Below are 17,209 nucleotides of genomic sequence, written 5' to 3' on the forward strand. Positions count from 1 at the left end.
TTTTGACATTTGGATGTTTATTATTCTGTAATCTTTAATCAAAGAGTAATAAATCAGCTTTGATTATCTGCTGTATTTTGATTTTGTATTATTTTCAATTTCCATAACGTTATAAAAAATGAATCCCCTTACGTAAGTATAAATAATCTGAAACCGAATAAGAATGAAAATTAACGTATATTTTACAGAAATATGAAAAATGTCACTAAACTTAGTGAACGAGAATTGCAAAATAACAGCAAATCTTCATGGCATGATCAATATCGAGATAGTGCATGGATTTTTATTGGTGGCCTACCTTACGAGTTAACAGAAGGTGATATAATCTGCATATTTTCTCAGTAAGTTGTTAAAAGTATTCAAAGGGGACTGTGCCCTGGGGAGTCGACATATGATTAATAATTCAGGAATCAGTGCTTGATTGCACCCACATCAATTTGTTTTGAATATATTCCTGAATGAAGTTTTATCTGGAAATCAAGTAAAGTCAAATCCTTACTTAGACAATCCTTTGTGGAACTAATAAACGTTTTGTAGTTCTAAAAATCTTTTTTTAGGTACGGGGAAATTGTAAATATAAATCTTATAAGGGATAAAGATAACGGAAAATCTAAAGGATTTTGTTTTCTATGCTATGAGGACCAGAGATCAACAATATTAGCTGTTGATAATTTGAATGGAATTAAAGTATTAAAGAGGATTATTAGAGTTGACCACGTTAGTGAATATAAGATTCCTAAAGAGGGTAAAAAAACAGGTGAAGAAACAAAGAAATTATATAATGAAGGTTGTGCTCCAAAAGCTGTGGTACCCATTGTCAAAAAAGTTATCGAGAATCCAGAATATAGAAGGGAGACGTTAGCTGACCAAATCCAAGCAGACATAAAATTACCTGCAAGATTGCCAATTCGTATAGACATCAAAAAAGAAATTGATTCTGAAGAACTAATTCAGGTGAGCTATATCTTGTTCAATTCACATAATATTCCATTATTCCAATTAATAATTTACAGCCCAAAACTGAGCAAGTTAAAAAGGAAAAAAAGAAATCCAGAAAGTATTCTGATGCTGAAGATTCAGATTCAGAATCGAAGAGGAGGAAGAAGAAAAAGAAAAGTCATAAAAAACAGAATTCTTCTTCTGAATCTGATACAAACAGCGAAAACAAATTTGATTCCCAAAAAAAAAATTTGGATAGAAAAATAGGAAGCTTGGGTAAATTAAAAAATGATGAAAAGGGTATGAGACGAAGGGAAAGATCAAGAAATAGGGAAAATGGCAAAAGGAGTAGATCTAGAAGTTATGAAAGAAAACGGGAAAGGAGTCGCTCTAGAAATCGTGTTGGGAAAATAAGTAAAGAAAAACACTCACATGTTGATAGGAACCAACATGAAAAATATAAAAGACGATCCAGAAGTCGATGAAATATTCCTAGATGTTGAATTGAACACATACTCAAGTCTTTCTTATACTGTGTCATAAATTGTTTCAGTCTTTCTAAGTCAAACTCCATGCGATTTTGAAAGAATAATTCAATATATAATTTATGGAAATCAACAGTTTTTAGAATTTTTCAGATTTTTTACATTTAAGCAATCTTTATCAAGATAATTTAAGGTAAACTCCGAAACCGGAGTATTGATAATTCTTGCACTTCCTATACATTGATCACCAATACAGAAAACAGCATACTGTCCAGGTGTGATGGCTCTTTTAGGCGTTTTCAGGTGAACCAATAAACCCTGAGAACATTCAAAAATGACACATGGTTCCCAATCGTGAGCGTGCTGAAATTTAAAGTCACATTCTAATATGTCTTCATCTTGAAGCTCTTTTGGTTTTTCTGTTATCCAATGAGGCTTAGATGTGAAAAATAGTTTACTGTACAAAACTGGATGGTCTGTCCCACTTGCCTGAAAATGTTTGTCTCGTATTTGTATTAATTCTTTAGGACAATATTTTCTTACCAAAATGAGATTATTATTATCGAGGTGTTTCCTAGCAGTGAAATAAGCTCTAGCTAACCCAGATATTCTAGTTCTTTGTCCTAGTGTCCACTGATGTAATCCTTTATGCTGTCCAACAATTTTTCCTGTATCGATATCAATAAAATCCCCAGGTTTATCTTGTATGTACTATCAAAAATCCAAGAATTACACCGAATAAAATGTATTTGCAAATACTGTAACTCCATACCTCTCCAATGAAATCTTGGAAGTCTCTTGATCCTATAAAACAAATACCCATGCTTTCCTTCTTCTTTGAAAATCTCTCCAAGCCATTCTCTTCTGCTATAATTTTCACTTGCGACTTTAAATAAGATCCTAAAGGAAACATGGCCCTCCTCAAGGACTTTTGATTAATCTGAGATAAAAAAAATACTTGGTCCTTTTTAGAATCTCTTGCTTTCAATAATTTCACCGCTTGATAAGATAATGAAGAATTATTTCATAATGAATGAAAACTGATTTTTCCATATATACCTTGATTAGGAGAATAATTATCTAGGAATGATCCGAAATTTGTGCGAGCATAATGGCCTGTGGCCATAGCATCTACTTTCAAGTTATTCAGGGCATAATCATAAAGATAATTGAATTTGATTTGGCGATTGCATAAAATGTCAGGATTTGGTGTCAACCCCCTTTGGTAATCCTCGACCAATTCACTGAAATACAAATATGAAGCTTACTGGTAAAATATGCCTGATATGAAAGATACCAAAATACTTCATTCCAATATTGCTTTACATAATTTACTTTATGCAGTTTAATATTCAAAATTTGAGATAAACTAACAGCATCCGCATAATCACTATCTGATGAACAGAAACCTTTTTCATCAATAATATCCCAGTTTTCCATGAATACGGCTTCCACTTCAAAACCTACAATTCTCTCGATTAATCCTCAAAATACAAAGTATTTTTGGGTATACCCCTCAATTTTAAAAGGAGGGCTGCCACAGCACTATCAACTCCTCCAGAAACAGCTACTGCTACACGATTTATCAGCATCATATATTTTTATTCGAAACTTGTTCAAAATTCGAAGTTTTAGTAGAAGAAATGAAGAAGCACAGAATACATGAGGAAACCAAAGAAGAATCTCCACCCACAGATAACAAGGAATCTTTGGAGAAACGAGGAACATACTTATACTTGGAATGAATTTCGCGAATTCTGATTAATACTAATATGAGCAGAACTCGTTTTATTTGAATACGTTTTTTATTTGATGTATTAAAAAGCATAAATAAATCCCTTTATTTAACCCTATTCTGATGATAACTAACCTGCAGATTTCTTTTGTCCATGGAAATTTGGCGGACATGAGAGTGAGATAGAAATAGGGAAACTATAAACAAACCCGACACCCGACCTTAGGACTTTCTGAGAAGAGATAATTTTCATTAAATTTCTATTTATTATCAACATGGAATAACAAAAAATCAAGTCTGCCGAATAATCAGATCCCATTTTTAAGTTAGGAAATACCACTCCAATTGAAGACTCAAGAATAAATTGACCAAACAGAACTTCGTCCCTCTCCCTTGAAATAAACAATAGCATCAGCTTCGCAATAATTAACTTGCCGGAATAGTTCAACCAAGCCGAAAATGTAACAATGAAGACTTACAAGTGATCATTTAACGATAGAAATTGTTGACAAAATGCTACCAAACATCGATAAACATCACATTTTAAGTATTGTGTTGGTTATAATAGTGAATTCAAGTGTTTCAGCAAACGAACAGGAATTTTATAATGCAGGTAGAAAATGTTTGATCCCTTATTATTTCAGCAATTGTTTTGTTTATCTATGCCCACTCTCTTCAACTGAAAGTCTTGAAGAATATGAACTACTTAACATAAAGGATTGAATGGATCAAAACAATTTCATATGTGTGTTTTCACCAAATATTTTTGTTTGGCGAATAGTATTACCTTTGTAGGTTTATTTATAAACTCTTGGGGAAAGCTTGTTTGATCAGATGCAATCTGAAAAAAAATTAAGAATACTTAAGGGGTACCTGATGTTTGCTCAAATTATCAGATTCAAATCACTTATCAACTTTTGTCAATATTCTACCACTCTTGAAAAATTTATTTCATTCCACAATTTCCAGTGATATTTTAGAGGCTTATACGAAGTGCATTTATGCAATCTTTCTTATAAGTGATAATTTTTAATTATCGGTTATGAGGAGGCTACGTAATAGCATCATGCATGGCTATCTCTTTATTATTATAGAGTGAACGAAAAGATGTGTTTTAGTACCCCTATATTTTGAGAATAACACTAATATTGCCTTTCAATTGATCAATAACACACATTAGGGCTATATTGGGAAAATAGGTTTTTACATTGGTTAACAATTAAATTAATGCCCTCAGTTTCTCATAAATATGGGCATCAATGTTCTTCAAAACACTCATTGTTGTACTTTGTGGAATAGTGATGTTAAGCATAACAGAAGACATGATGTACTTCCAGGAGGCATTTGGGCTTCAAGCACTGAATACTGAATCATTTTTTTCCACAAAATGATGGTTATCGAAAGTATAAAAACCACTTTTTATGTACTTAGTGGCCCTTTTACCTTAAGCCCACTATTTTTTATTTATTTTTTTTATTTCCTGAATAATTAACTGAAGTACATGACATTCAGAACTTCATAGTGAAAAATATGGAGGAAAGACATTCGATGAATGTTCATAAGTGAATATAACAGAATGGAATAATTTCGATTTTCGCAATTATTTCTGCCGATAATTTTGCTGATAGTTCTCTACTTGAAAGGATTTATCGAAATTAATATAATTAAGATATGAAAAACGATTACTCCACAGAGTTAGTTGATATTTGTGTGGTCCCATTCAATGTTCATAATGCTGACCAACAAACCTATTGCAGTTAATCTCTTAATTTATTTCGTTAACGTACAGCGGATGCGTCAATATCCTTTCGCCATAGGAAGGAATAAGCCATTTATGGTACATTACTGCTCATCAGTTTTTCCCAGGAAATTTGCCATATACAGGCTTCAAGTTCAAGTTTTCGAATAGGTTCATTTGAATCACTCTGCATGATCGTCAACGAATAGCTGTGGTTTTGTCTGTTTATTACGTTCTATATACTATCTATCTATAAATACTATCTTTGAAACGGATGAAATTTTTCAAAAGCCATCAAGGGGATGCTTTTCGACAAAACTGCCGCTAAAAAACATCGATTCTCGTCTACATCTCTGAAATGGCAATTAATTTCTATGCTCCGTTATGAGTATCACGTAAAACAAAAATTATGTAGATCAAGATATGGCGGAATATTTGGAACTGTCGTTTTTCAGAAATGCTTTATTGTAACTCGAGAACGAAAAAAGATATCTAGGATCTGCTTTCTGATATTCAGTTATTTAAAAAAAAAGATATCGTGGGTCCTTGAAGATTTCTTCTCTAAGTTCCCGAGATTCTGTCAGTGAGCATCGAATTTGGGACACCTCGATGGTCTATTAGACGTTTATGGAGAATTAGTCATAATTCTATGCAGAAAATTTGCATATCGAGAGTTTCGACAATGAACTTCTATGAAAAATATTTTGAGACCTCTGTAATTTCCGGTTATAACGGAAACACTACTACATTCTTATTTCAAATGGTACATCTTCGCATCGTGAGATAGCTCTACGCGATTTATCTACTTCAATTTTGAGGCAGTATAATTTTCAGCATAACCTTTCTGTTACTTTCAGCCAACTGCACCAGCAGCCAATTCACCTGCAAGAGCGACAGGAGCTGCATACCCCTGCGATGGCGATGCGACAGCCGCATCGACTGCGCGGACGGCAGCGACGAAACCGACGAGTGTCAGATCGGGAGGGACTGCGGCCCCGAGAAATTCCAGTGCAAACTGACCAAGAAGTGCATACCATCCGGTTACTTCTGCGACGGCGAGAACGACTGCGGCGTCTCCTCCCTCTACGGCGAGGACCTGTCCGACGAAGACCCGAAGCTCTGTCACCAGAAGGCCCGCTGCGGTTGGAACCAGGCCGCGTGTCCGGACGGCCAGGAGTGCGTCCATCTGTCCAAGTTTTGCGACGGCAAGAGCGACTGTCCCGGCAACAGCGACGAGTGGGACTTTTGCAGGAACAGGTCGTCGTCGTGCGACACGCTGCTGTGCGAGTCTTGCAGACCTACGCCCGAAGGACCGAGGTGTTACTGTCCGGAGGGGCAGAGGCCGGAGGGTTCGAGGTGCGTCGACGCCGACGAGTGCGAGCTGGAGAACTCATGCGCACAGATCTGCAGGAACACCGTCGGGTCTTACGACTGCGACTGCGTCTCCAACGGGTACAGGAAGAACGGCACCAGGTGTACGGCTGTTAATGGTAAGTCATAAGACGATTAGTATAAGAATATGTAATGAGAATAAATTCAGATGCATACCACCCGCTAATTTGAATATCAACAGGTGTTACAATCTGAATTAGGGAAAATATGGGACATATGTTATGGTCTTCGTCTTGTAATATTACTCAGTAGCGCTTGCCAGTCTTGAGTAAGGGTCCATCAATTCCAAACGTTCTCCATCGGAAAAAAAGCTATGTTGCTCTGATGAGGTCAAATGGGACCGAAATCATGGTCAGCATCCATTTGGGGCCTTAACGATGGCAAATTGGCTAGTTCAATTCAGATCGTAACACTTGTTAATATTCCTACTAGCGGGAGGTATGCATCTGAATTTATCCTTATTATTGTATTCATTCATTCCTATTATTATTAAATATAAGGATATTTCACTCGAAATCCCAGTTCAGCCGTTGTCTCTGCACCAAGCCAGTCGATTACTTTTGTGCCTAGGAATGAAGGGTAGTCCAAGCTGGATAGTAATCTATTATCCTATCGTAATTTAGGATATGGAGTGCATAGAATTTGTTTCGAAGATTCTAGAAAACCATACAGTCGATGATTCAATAGAGAATTGCACTGCAGAGAGCTCTTCGAAGTCAACTCGAAAATGAAAAGTGGAAAAGCAAAAAAAATTATTTTCTCCTAAACAGTGTCAGATATTGGAAAGTAAGGTATGAAAATTTAGGTTTTCGAACACGCTGAATCTATTGAAAGCAATTTCGAAAGCCTATCTCCGTTCGTTTAGATTTTCATCTTGGAAATGGCATTTTTCAAAAAATTGCAATTTTCAATCTGCGATATCTCCTGTTATATTCGTCTGATCCAATTGGAATTTCCGGTTACTTAATCAGCGTTGCCTATGCTTTCACCGTAGCACAAAAACTCGATTTCGAAAATTTCGATTTTTTGGGTCAAAAATGAGCAAGGGGTTAGACCCCCCTAAAAGGACCTATTTGCTACTCTGTTTAAAAATCAAGGTGTCCTATCACTGTCCCAGGATATGGAGTGCGTAGAAGTTGTTTTGTAGATTCGAGTAAACCAAACAATTGATGATTCGATAGAGAATTGCACTGCGGAGAGCTCTTCGAAGTCAACTCGAAAATGAAAAGTGGAAAAACAAAAAAAAATTTTTTCTCCTAAACAGTGTCAGATATTGGAAAGTTTGGTATGAAAATTTAGGTTTTCGAACACGCTGAATCTATTGAAAGCAATTTCGAAAGCCTATCTCCGTTCGTTTAGATTTTCATCTTGGAAATGGTATTTTTCAAAAATTGCAATTTTCAATCTGCGATATCTCCTGTTATATTCGTCTGATTTAATTGGGGTTTCCGGTTACTTGATAAGCGTTGCCTAGGCTTCCACCCTAGCACAAAAACTCGGTTTTGAAAATCTTGATTTTTTTTGGTCAAAAATGAGCAAGGGGTTAGACCCCCCTAAAATGACCTATTTGCTTCTCTGTCTAAAAATCAAGGTGTCCTATCACTGTCCTAGGATATGGAGTGCGTAGAGGTTGTTTTGTAGATTCGAGTAAACCAAACAGTTGATGATTCGATAGAGAATTGCACTCCAGAGAGCTCTTCGAAGTCAACTCGAAAATGAAAAGTGGAAAAACAAAAAAAAATATTTTCTCCTAGACAGTGTCAGATATTTGAGAGTTTGGTATGAAAATTTAGGTTTTCGAACACGCTGAATCTATTGAAAGCAATTTCGAAAGCCTATCTCCGTTCGTTTAGATTTTCATCTCGGAAATGGTACCTATTTTTCAAAATTGGCAATTTTCAATCTGCGATATCTCCTGTTATATTCTTCTGATCCAATTGGGATTTCCGGTTACTTAATTAGCGTTGCCTAGGCTTCCACCCTAGCACAAAAACTCGATTTCGAAAATCTCGATTTTTTGGGTCAAAAATGAGCAAGGGGTTAGACCCCCCTAAAATGACCTATTTGCTTCTCTGTCTAAAAATCAAGGTGTCCTATCACTGTCCTAGGATATGGAGTGCGTAGAAGTTGTTTTGTAGATTCTAAAAAACCAAACAGTTGATGATTCGATAGAGAATTGCACTCCAGAGAGCACTTCGAAGTCAACTCGAAAATGAAAAGTGGAAAAACAAAAAAAAATATTTTCTCCTAAACTGGGCCGGATATCTGAAATTTTGGTATGAAAATATAGGTTTTCGAACACGATGAATCTATTGCGAGCAATTTTGAAAGCCTATCTCCCTTCGTTCAGATTTTCATCTTGAAAATGGCATTTTTCAAAAATTGCAATTTTCATCCTACGATATCTCCTGTTATATTCGTCTGATCCAATTGGAATTTCCGGTTTTATACTCAGCCAAGCCATGGCTTCCATCCAAGCACAAAAACTCGATTTCGAAAATCTCGATTTTTTGGGTCAAAAATGAGCAAGGGGTTAGACCCCCCTAAAACGACCTATTTGCTACTCTGTCTGAAAATCAGGATGTTCTATTACTGCCTTAGTATATGGAGTGCATAGAATTTGTTTTGAAGATTCTATAAAACCAAACAGTTGATGATTCGATAAAGAATTGCACTGCAGAGAGCTCTTCGAAGTCAACTCGAAAATGAAAAGTGGAAAAACAAAAAAAATCATTTTCTCCGAAATAGTGTCAGATATTGGAATGTTTGGTATGAAAATATAAGTTTTCGAACACGCTGAATCTATTGCAAGCAATTTGGAAAGCCTATCTCCGTTCGTTTGAATTTTCATCCTGGAAATAGCATTTTTTCAAAAATTGCAAATTTCACTTGAGAATTCGTCAAGACCGAACGGTTGCGTCGAGATGAATGAAATCTTGAGATTTATTACAAGAAGCGTTGCTCTTTCAGAATATGTATAACATTCGGATCTATGATGATTTTTCTGGAAAATACACGACTCGAAAGTTGACCTTGGAAAAATTCCCAAAAAAGTTGGGTTAGGTTAAATCTTCCTCAAGACCGAACGGTTGTGTCGAGATGGATGAAATTCCCAGATTTATAACTAGAGGAGTTGTTCTCTCAGAATATGTATCACATTTAGATCTACGACAATTTTCTTGGAAGATACGTGACTCGAAACTTGACCTTCGAAAAATTCCCAAAAATTTGGGTTCAGTTGAAACTGAAAAAAAAAAATTGAGAATGGAATTCTCAAATTGACATTGTTTTTGTATTTCCCTTCATATATCATTATATTTACCTACGCAAATTAGCCACTTTTCCTTCAGTCATTCATTTGTACATTTCTTCGTTATTACAGTTCCAGAGACAGAACCACCATCTTTGATACTCACCACATTGTTCAACATAAGACACGTCGGCGTGGACGGCAGCAAATGGCCCGGAAACTCCACCTACAATATCTTAAACAGCCGAGCCTTGGAAGTCATCCACAGGAACCACACCGTCTGCTACATCCACAACAACATGACAAAATCCGACATCGTTTGCGCAAACGTCAACAATCTGAATCAGAGATGGGTGCTACGTCCAACTGCCAGCTTGGTCGATCCCGCAACGATCAAGCAAATCGCCTTCGATTGGGTGGCTGAGAATTGGTATTTCCTAGATCACGATAGGGAAATCATTTACGCGTGCAATAAGAATCTCACTTGGTGCTCGATCATCGTCGAAAATAATTTAGGAAACCCTAGAGGGATGGCTTTGGACCCCATCAGAGGATTTTTATTTTTCACGAGATGGGGACTGTCCTCGCCGGCCCTAGAAAGGTGCCTTTTGGACGGAAGCTCCAGGAAAATAATAGTCGAGCACAAAATACTCTATCCGCACAGCATCGCCCTGGATCTACCCAACCAGAAACTGTACTGGTTGGACAACTATCTGGATTTCGTAGAAAGGGCGGATTACGAAGGCGGTCACAGGAGCACCGTTTTAAAATTGAACAACACCCTCTCGAGGTACAACAAAGTCAGTGGGATCACGTTTTTCGAGAACAAGCTGTTCCTTTCGTCCGAAGTGAACAACAGCATTCTGGAGTTCGACACTTTGTTGAGCAATCACAGGGTCATCTTACATAACGTGAGACAGCCCAACGACATCGTTATTTTCCATCGACAAGGACAACCTGACCCGGAAGGTGAGTCAACGGTAATTTGATTTTTGTTGCGATACCAATATTGTCTTTTTCAGTGCACCATCCCTGCCAAGATCCAGGTGCCTGCGATCATTTATGCATATCGATGTGGGCGGATGGTTCCCCTGTGAAAAAATGTGTTTGTGCCCCAGGCTACAAACTCAGTGCCGAAGGAAAATGCCGGATAATAACCCCCTCATCGTTCATTATTTTAACGAAACTGAAGCCTTCCCTGATACGAGGTATAGACGCGGATGATGGAAATGAAACAATACTGCCATTTTATTCCGAGGGTATGCCCGTAACCTTGGACTACGAAGCCAAAACCAACACCGTCTACTATGTAGACGTTCAAGGACTCACAATCGACAAATTCGCAATAAACAACGTATCCGATCATTCTGTGATGAAGAAAATGGACCGTAGGATAGACGGTTTAGCCTTCGACTGGATGTCGAGAAACCTCTATTATACCATAAGCGAACTTGGTATAGTAGGTGTATTAAAAGCGACCAACGTATCGATATCTAAAACTTTGGTATACAACACTCTGTATTATCCGAACTTGATCGTCGTCGACCCCAAGCAGGGTATGATGTATTGGGTGCACTGGTCCCCGATAAATCCACTAGATAGCAAGATATACTCCACCCGAATGGACGGATCTAACACCAACGTATTCGTAAAAGACGACATCTACAAACCGAGCGGTTTGACCCTCGATCTTCAGGAAAAACTCTTGTATTGGTGCGATCAGAGCCTCAACAGAGTGGAGAGCATCGACTTGGACGGGAAAGTCAGAAGGATCGTTTTAGATCTTGGCACGCAGAAACCTTTGGGATTGTCTTCGGGCATCGGTGGAGTCTTGTACTATGCCAGTCTGTTTGAAGGTGTTATGTCCTATAGGAATGGTACTCTGAAGGTGGTCAGTGATGTGAATTACATGGTTAGAGATCTTAAATTGTTCGATCCTCGACTACAAAAGGGTAAGTTGAAAATTAGTTTTGGTTTAAATGAATTAATTTTCATTATCGATGAATATCGTCAATCACCACGTAGTAGAAACGCCCTTTTCGTAGATACCCCATACCTCTCGCCTTTACCTCCCAAATGTTGATGGAAGTTCATGAAAATATTCAACATCAACCGATTCTTCTTTCGGAAACCGCGAAAATGGTGAAAAATTTGACATTTCTCTGAATTAATTTATCTCCTGATGGACATCTATGATCATAGAAATTTCCGGGGATTTGACAGATTGCTGTGAATAGGTTAACATCAATTCGACTGAATGGACGAGTTCAGGAACGTAAATAATAGAAAAAACTCTTTCAATGGAAACTTATTTTTATAATTATATTTGTGGCTTTGGGTTACTGTCATCATTTTACAATCCTTGGAATGTCCCCAGCTCTCAAATGCAAGTGATATAAAAGAAAATTTATATTGAATTTTCAAGGTGAGTTTTGACATTATTCAGGTGTTTTTTCTTCGTGTTTCGTGCATTATATTTATGGTTTCATCCATAGACTAATAATATATTCATTAAGAGACTATGGTTTCTTCACAGAACGCCTCATCTACTAATGCGTTCTGTGATTCGGATAAAACCATAGTCCAATAATAAGGAATAAATCATTAGTCTGTGGATGTAACCATAAATAGTTATAATGCACGAAACGCGAAAAAAACGCCCGAATACTATCAAAACTCATCTTGAAAATTCAATATACATTTTCTTTTATATCACTTGGATTTTAGAGCCGAGGACATTCCAAGGATTGTAAAATGATGAACAACCGAAAGGCAAAAATATAATTTAAAAAAAATACGTTTTCATCGAAAGAGTTTTCCTATTATTTACAGGGTTGGCAATAATTCGTTAACTCGTACACATTGAACTCTATGGGTTCCCATAGAGTTCAATGCTCGTACATTCAGTCGAATTGATGTTAACCTATTTACAGGAATCTGTCAAATCCCAAATTTCTATGATCATAGATGCATAGACATATAGACATGGACTGTGCCTTCCCGTTCTATCTATGCATGAAATACGGTCAAAAAAAGTGACAGAGAGAAACTGAACATCAACATGCAGTTGTCTTTTTCTAGAATTTTGATTGGTCCACACTCCCCTCTATGTGAACAAAAAAGACAGGTGAATGCCCGACGATCATTTCTCTCTTTCTATAAAAAATCTTAGTCCATGTCTCTATGTCTGTGCATAGATGTCCGTCAGGAAATAAATTAATTTAGAGAAATGTCAAATTTTTTCTATTATTTACAAGGTTGGCAAACGTTGCCGAACTCGTCCATTCGACTGAATTTGACACCGATCACAGAGCGTGGTGTTTTACATAGAGCGAAGAACGGTGTTTTTGGCCCAGCCTGACGTTTCCTACAAATACAGGTTAACGTTACTTTAGGCGATTTTTAGCGTGTTACCGGTTGGGTAACTGGCGTTTTTCAAAAAGCGAGCACTGATCGGAAACACGGGTAGTATAGATTCAACTCATCGATGGTGAAGATTCGTGTTTTTGGCCTCGATATCGCGAGTCATCGGAAGTAACCGTAGAAATTTCTGGAGTTCGGTTAACTTCAACGAATATCGCCCGAACATAGAGCGAGAACTTCACAGGCATGGGCGTAATACTCGACTGGGCATTCACGATTGAAAATGCGCCATGACGTGTCGTTTTCAAATCTTAAAAGTTCTTTTTTTCGATTTTAAGTGATTTCATAATATTTTATTTTGGCATTCTTTCAATAGACAATTATTCAACGAAACTGTAAATCAAAAATGAATTCGTAGGGTTTCATTCGGCCGAGCGCGCCCTAAGAATAAGATAGGGTAGATTTACAGGCCCACTTTTTTCAGGGGAAAACGAATGCACCGACAACAAGAAGGCATGCCCGGAACTGTGCCTTCCAACGCCAACGGGAGCCGTATGCGACTGCAGGGACGGCTACGAGTACGTCGACGGCGTCTGCTCGAAAATCAAGAACTTCACGGCGATCAAGCTGGACCTGTGCCCGGCCGAGCACTTCCAGTGCGCGTCCGACAAGAAATGCATACCGGAAAGTTACAGGTGCGACGGTCAGGCGAACTGCCTGGACGGCTCGGACGAGGAACTGGTGCCGCTGGGCCCGTGCATGAACGTGACGTGCGGCGCGAACGAGATCAAGTGCGACAACATCTGCATCATGAAGGACTGGCTGTGCGACGGCGAGAACGACTGCAGCGACGGCTCGGACGAGAGCCCCGAGCTGTGCGCTAAAGAGTGCGCCTCCAATCACTTCAAGTGCAAGAAATCGAACAGGTGCATCCCGCAGAAATGGAGGTGCGATTCGCAGTACGACTGCGGTATCGGCGATCACAGCGACGAGGACGGTTGCGGTGAGTAATTCTCCTCAATTTAGGTTATGACTGCATATGCAAGTTTAAACTGAATTGATGAATTTTTCAAATGCACCGCGTAAACTATTCAAAATCATGACACCGTTTCATATTGGGTGGCGCTCTGGGTAAATGTATAGTACCCAGTAGCGCGTGCCAATATTGAATAAGGTTCCATCAATTGCAAACGTTCTCCATCGGAGAAAAATGCTTTGTTGCTCTGATGAGTTCAAATGAGACCGAAATCATGGTCATCATCTGCTTTTTTTCGATGGAGCGTAGTCCATTTGGGGCCTTGACGATGACAAATATTCTCACTCACCCTGTAAAAAGAAGATTTTCTTTGCTTTGTTGCTCTGACGATGTCAAATAAGACCGAAACGATGATCAGCATTCACTCACTATTCCTCGACGGAATGTTTTTTTCCGTTGATACTCCAAATGTTGGTGGTTGGCTAGTTGCAGCCGATGTATTAATGCATGAAGGCGTAATTTTTTCCTGATTAAATTTCGATTTACCGTTTCAGCGTCGAACCCTTGCGACATGACCGAGTTCACGTGCAAGAACCACATGTGCATCCCCCTGACTTTGTACTGCGACGGAAGGAACGATTGCGTAGACGGCTCTGACGAGATCAACTGTGCCACCTGCGATCCCGGCAACCAGATATATTGCGGCCCGTTGAATTCCTGCCTGGCCATTAGCAAACGTTGCGACAACGTCACCGACTGCCCGGACAGATCGGACGAGCAGAATTGCGGCTCTAGGGTGTGCGAGAAACACGAGTTCAATTGTACGACCAACGGAGAGTGCATACCAAAGGTATAGTAGTAGTTTGACGGCTTTTCCTCGGAAAATTTCAGGGTTACGGCTCGGAAACCTCGTCTTTCCGGGGGCTTACGCACCGCCATATAGAGAACTTGAATAGGACGGCGTTAGTTCTCTGGAAAATTCAAGTCTGCGTGTTCCAGTCATTCATTCATTGCTGTATCTCGTTGCCGGGAATGAATCTACAAAAGGACCAAAAAAGAAAAAGAAGGAAAAAAAAGAAAAAGAAAAAAAGTAGGAACAGACTTATAATTTTTCAGGGCTAATTGCGACTGTGTGCCCTCCTGTGACTGTAGGGACCCAACCGTGACCTACAGATCCTTCCATACTCCGGGCATGGATAGTCACCAACCAGATCTTGCCTCCGCTGTATCCTTCTCGAGTCTCCATTATAACTGTGTACCAAAGACCTCCACTGTGACCTGTCTAACGCTAGTTGTTCCCAGTTATGATTGGTATTAACCGATTTTAGGGATTGATGTAGTGTATCCTTAAACCGCTTATACTGGCCTCCTGGTTTCCGAGCTCCCTCTGTTAATTCGCCATACAGAGCTATTTTGGGGAGTCTTGTGTCTTGCATCCTCAGAATGTGGCAGCTCCATTTGAGTCGGGCCCTCGTTACTTGAGTCTCAATTGTTGTACAACTCGCGCGTCGCAAGACTTCCGCATTTAAAACTTTGTGGAACCATCTGATGTGCATTATCTGTCTTAGATGACGTTGTTGCGTTTGTTCAAGCTGTTTAATATGTCGCCTGTAGGGCGTCCAGCTTTCGCTTCCGTAAAGAAGCGTTGGGAGGACGACTGCTTTGTAAACAGCTGTCTTGGTCTTCAGATTGAGGTCGTGATTTTGAAACACTCTGACCTTTAGCTTCCAGAATGCCCGTGATGCTGAATTGATACGGTTGTGTATTTCCGTGTCTAGATTAGCCCTAGTATTTATGAAGCTTTCCAAGTATTTGAACTGCTCGACCTGTTCTAGGGTTGCATTCTCCAGGCTGTTATGTGTTTGAAGGCTTTCTGGGGGACTTACCAGGATTTTGGTTTTGTCGATATTGAGTCTAAGGCCTAAAGCTTCGTATATATCTTTATAGGTGTCCAGCATTATCTGTAGATCCTCTGAGCTGCTAGCGTGTTCCAGACTGAACTGACCACCTTTTTCTTTCAGGAATTCGTCTGCGACAACGATCTGGATTGCATCGACGGCTCGGATGAGAAAGAATGCCCGCCCGACCAATTCAAGAACGACACGACCAAGTCGAACCCGAGCACGTCCAAGTGCGAATACCCGTCCAGGATGTGCGACAACAACACGAAATGCGTCTCTGTCGAACAGCTGTGCGACGATCTGCCAGACTGCGCAGACGGCACCGACGAGAGTTTCAGATGCGTCGAAAAGATGTGCAACCAGAGCCACGAATGCTCCCACATATGCCACAACACGCCCGAAGGGCTAGTCTGCGCGTGTCCCCAAGATCTGAACCTGCAACCGGACAAGAAGACCTGCCTGACCACCCATCCCTGCGAGGCGTGGGGGGTGTGCTCGCAGAAATGCATACAGAAAGGTTCCAGATACAAGTGTTCCTGCCTGCCCGGATTCTACCTGAGAGACGACGGTTTCACGTGTAACAGCATGGAACAGAGCACCCCGTACGTGCTGTTCAGTAACAGGCACGAGATAAGGGTTGTGGATCTGCACACGTTCAACGTTAAATCCTTTATATCGAGTCTGAAGAACACTATTGCTTTGGATTTCTTCCATACAAAGGATTTGGACATGGTGAGTTGTGTTGTTTAGTGGACCAAACAGAATTTCAGTGTCAAAAATATTTTATTACCTACTCAACGTATTCTCCTCTTTGTTGGATACATTTATTACAGCGAACCTGCAACGTCTCTAGACCTTTTAAAAAAAAATGTTTCCTCTTGCTCTGCAAACCAGAACTCCACAGCTTTTATTACGTCCTCGTTGGAAGAAAATTTACGACCTTTCAAACTTTTTTCGGTTGAGTACAGAGATGATAGTCGGATGGAGCCAAATCTGGTGCATAAGAGGGGTGTTCTAGTAAATCAAACCCTAAATTACGAATTTTTTGCATGGCAACATGAGATTTGTGTGCAGGGACGTTGTCCTGCAAAAACAACACACTTTGAATAACTTTCCACGTCTTTTCCCTTTAATTTCTTTTCCTAGAGTCGTCAGTAATGTCGAATAGTAATCTCCGGTTATTGTTCTACCCTTATCCAAAAAATCGATCATGATTACTCCATGGCAATCCCAAAAAACTGAAGCAAGAACTTTTCCAGCAGATTTTTGGACACGAAACTTCTTAGGTCTTGGAAAACCAGAGTGTTGCCATCCCATCGATTGTTGCTTTGTTTTTGGATCGTAGAAATGTACTCAAGTCTTATCCATATTAACAATTCGGTTCAAGAAGTCTACATCGTTTTCAAACCGAGCACAGATCGAACGCGATG

At 39.4% G+C, this 17,209-nt stretch overlaps 3 protein-coding genes across 3 annotated transcripts in view; 2 read left to right on the forward strand and 1 right to left on the reverse strand.

Annotated features, from left to right (window-relative positions):
- LOC123308641 (U2 snRNP component ist3) lies at positions 1-1,557 on the forward strand. The gene is made up of 4 exons (XM_044891399.1): positions 1-132; positions 189-341; positions 558-954; positions 1,014-1,557. The coding sequence occupies exons 1-4, from the start codon at positions 119-121 to the stop codon at positions 1,422-1,424; spliced, it is 975 nt and encodes a 324-aa protein (XP_044747334.1). The 5' UTR covers positions 1-118; the 3' UTR covers positions 1,425-1,557.
- Positions 1,518-3,109, reverse strand: LOC123308646 (mitochondrial tRNA-specific 2-thiouridylase 1). Its single transcript, XM_044891404.1, has 6 exons — positions 2,938-3,109; positions 2,722-2,887; positions 2,484-2,668; positions 2,197-2,423; positions 1,968-2,135; positions 1,518-1,913 (listed from the first exon to the last, which is right to left on the reverse strand). The coding sequence occupies exons 1-6, from the start codon at positions 3,017-3,019 to the stop codon at positions 1,554-1,556; spliced, it is 1,188 nt and encodes a 395-aa protein (XP_044747339.1). The 5' UTR covers positions 3,020-3,109; the 3' UTR covers positions 1,518-1,553.
- Positions 3,110-3,340: 231 nt separating this feature from the next.
- LOC123308637 (low-density lipoprotein receptor-related protein 1) overlaps positions 3,341-17,209 on the forward strand; it is a 50,850-nt gene continuing 36,981 nt past the window's right edge. Inside the window, exons 1-7 of the mRNA XM_044891390.1 lie at positions 3,341-3,772; positions 5,755-6,387; positions 9,672-10,508; positions 10,562-11,491; positions 13,387-13,905; positions 14,433-14,728; positions 15,900-16,511. Of these exons, the coding sequence (XP_044747325.1) occupies positions 3,673-3,772; positions 5,755-6,387; positions 9,672-10,508; positions 10,562-11,491; positions 13,387-13,905; positions 14,433-14,728; positions 15,900-16,511 (3,927 nt within the window). The 5' untranslated portion in view covers positions 3,341-3,672. The remainder of the gene's footprint in view (positions 3,773-5,754; positions 6,388-9,671; positions 10,509-10,561; positions 11,492-13,386; positions 13,906-14,432; positions 14,729-15,899; positions 16,512-17,209) is intronic.

Source organism: Coccinella septempunctata, chromosome 2, assembly GCF_907165205.1.
Source record: "Coccinella septempunctata chromosome 2, icCocSept1.1, whole genome shotgun sequence".
Classification (NCBI taxonomy): Eukaryota; Metazoa; Arthropoda; class Insecta; order Coleoptera; family Coccinellidae; genus Coccinella; species Coccinella septempunctata.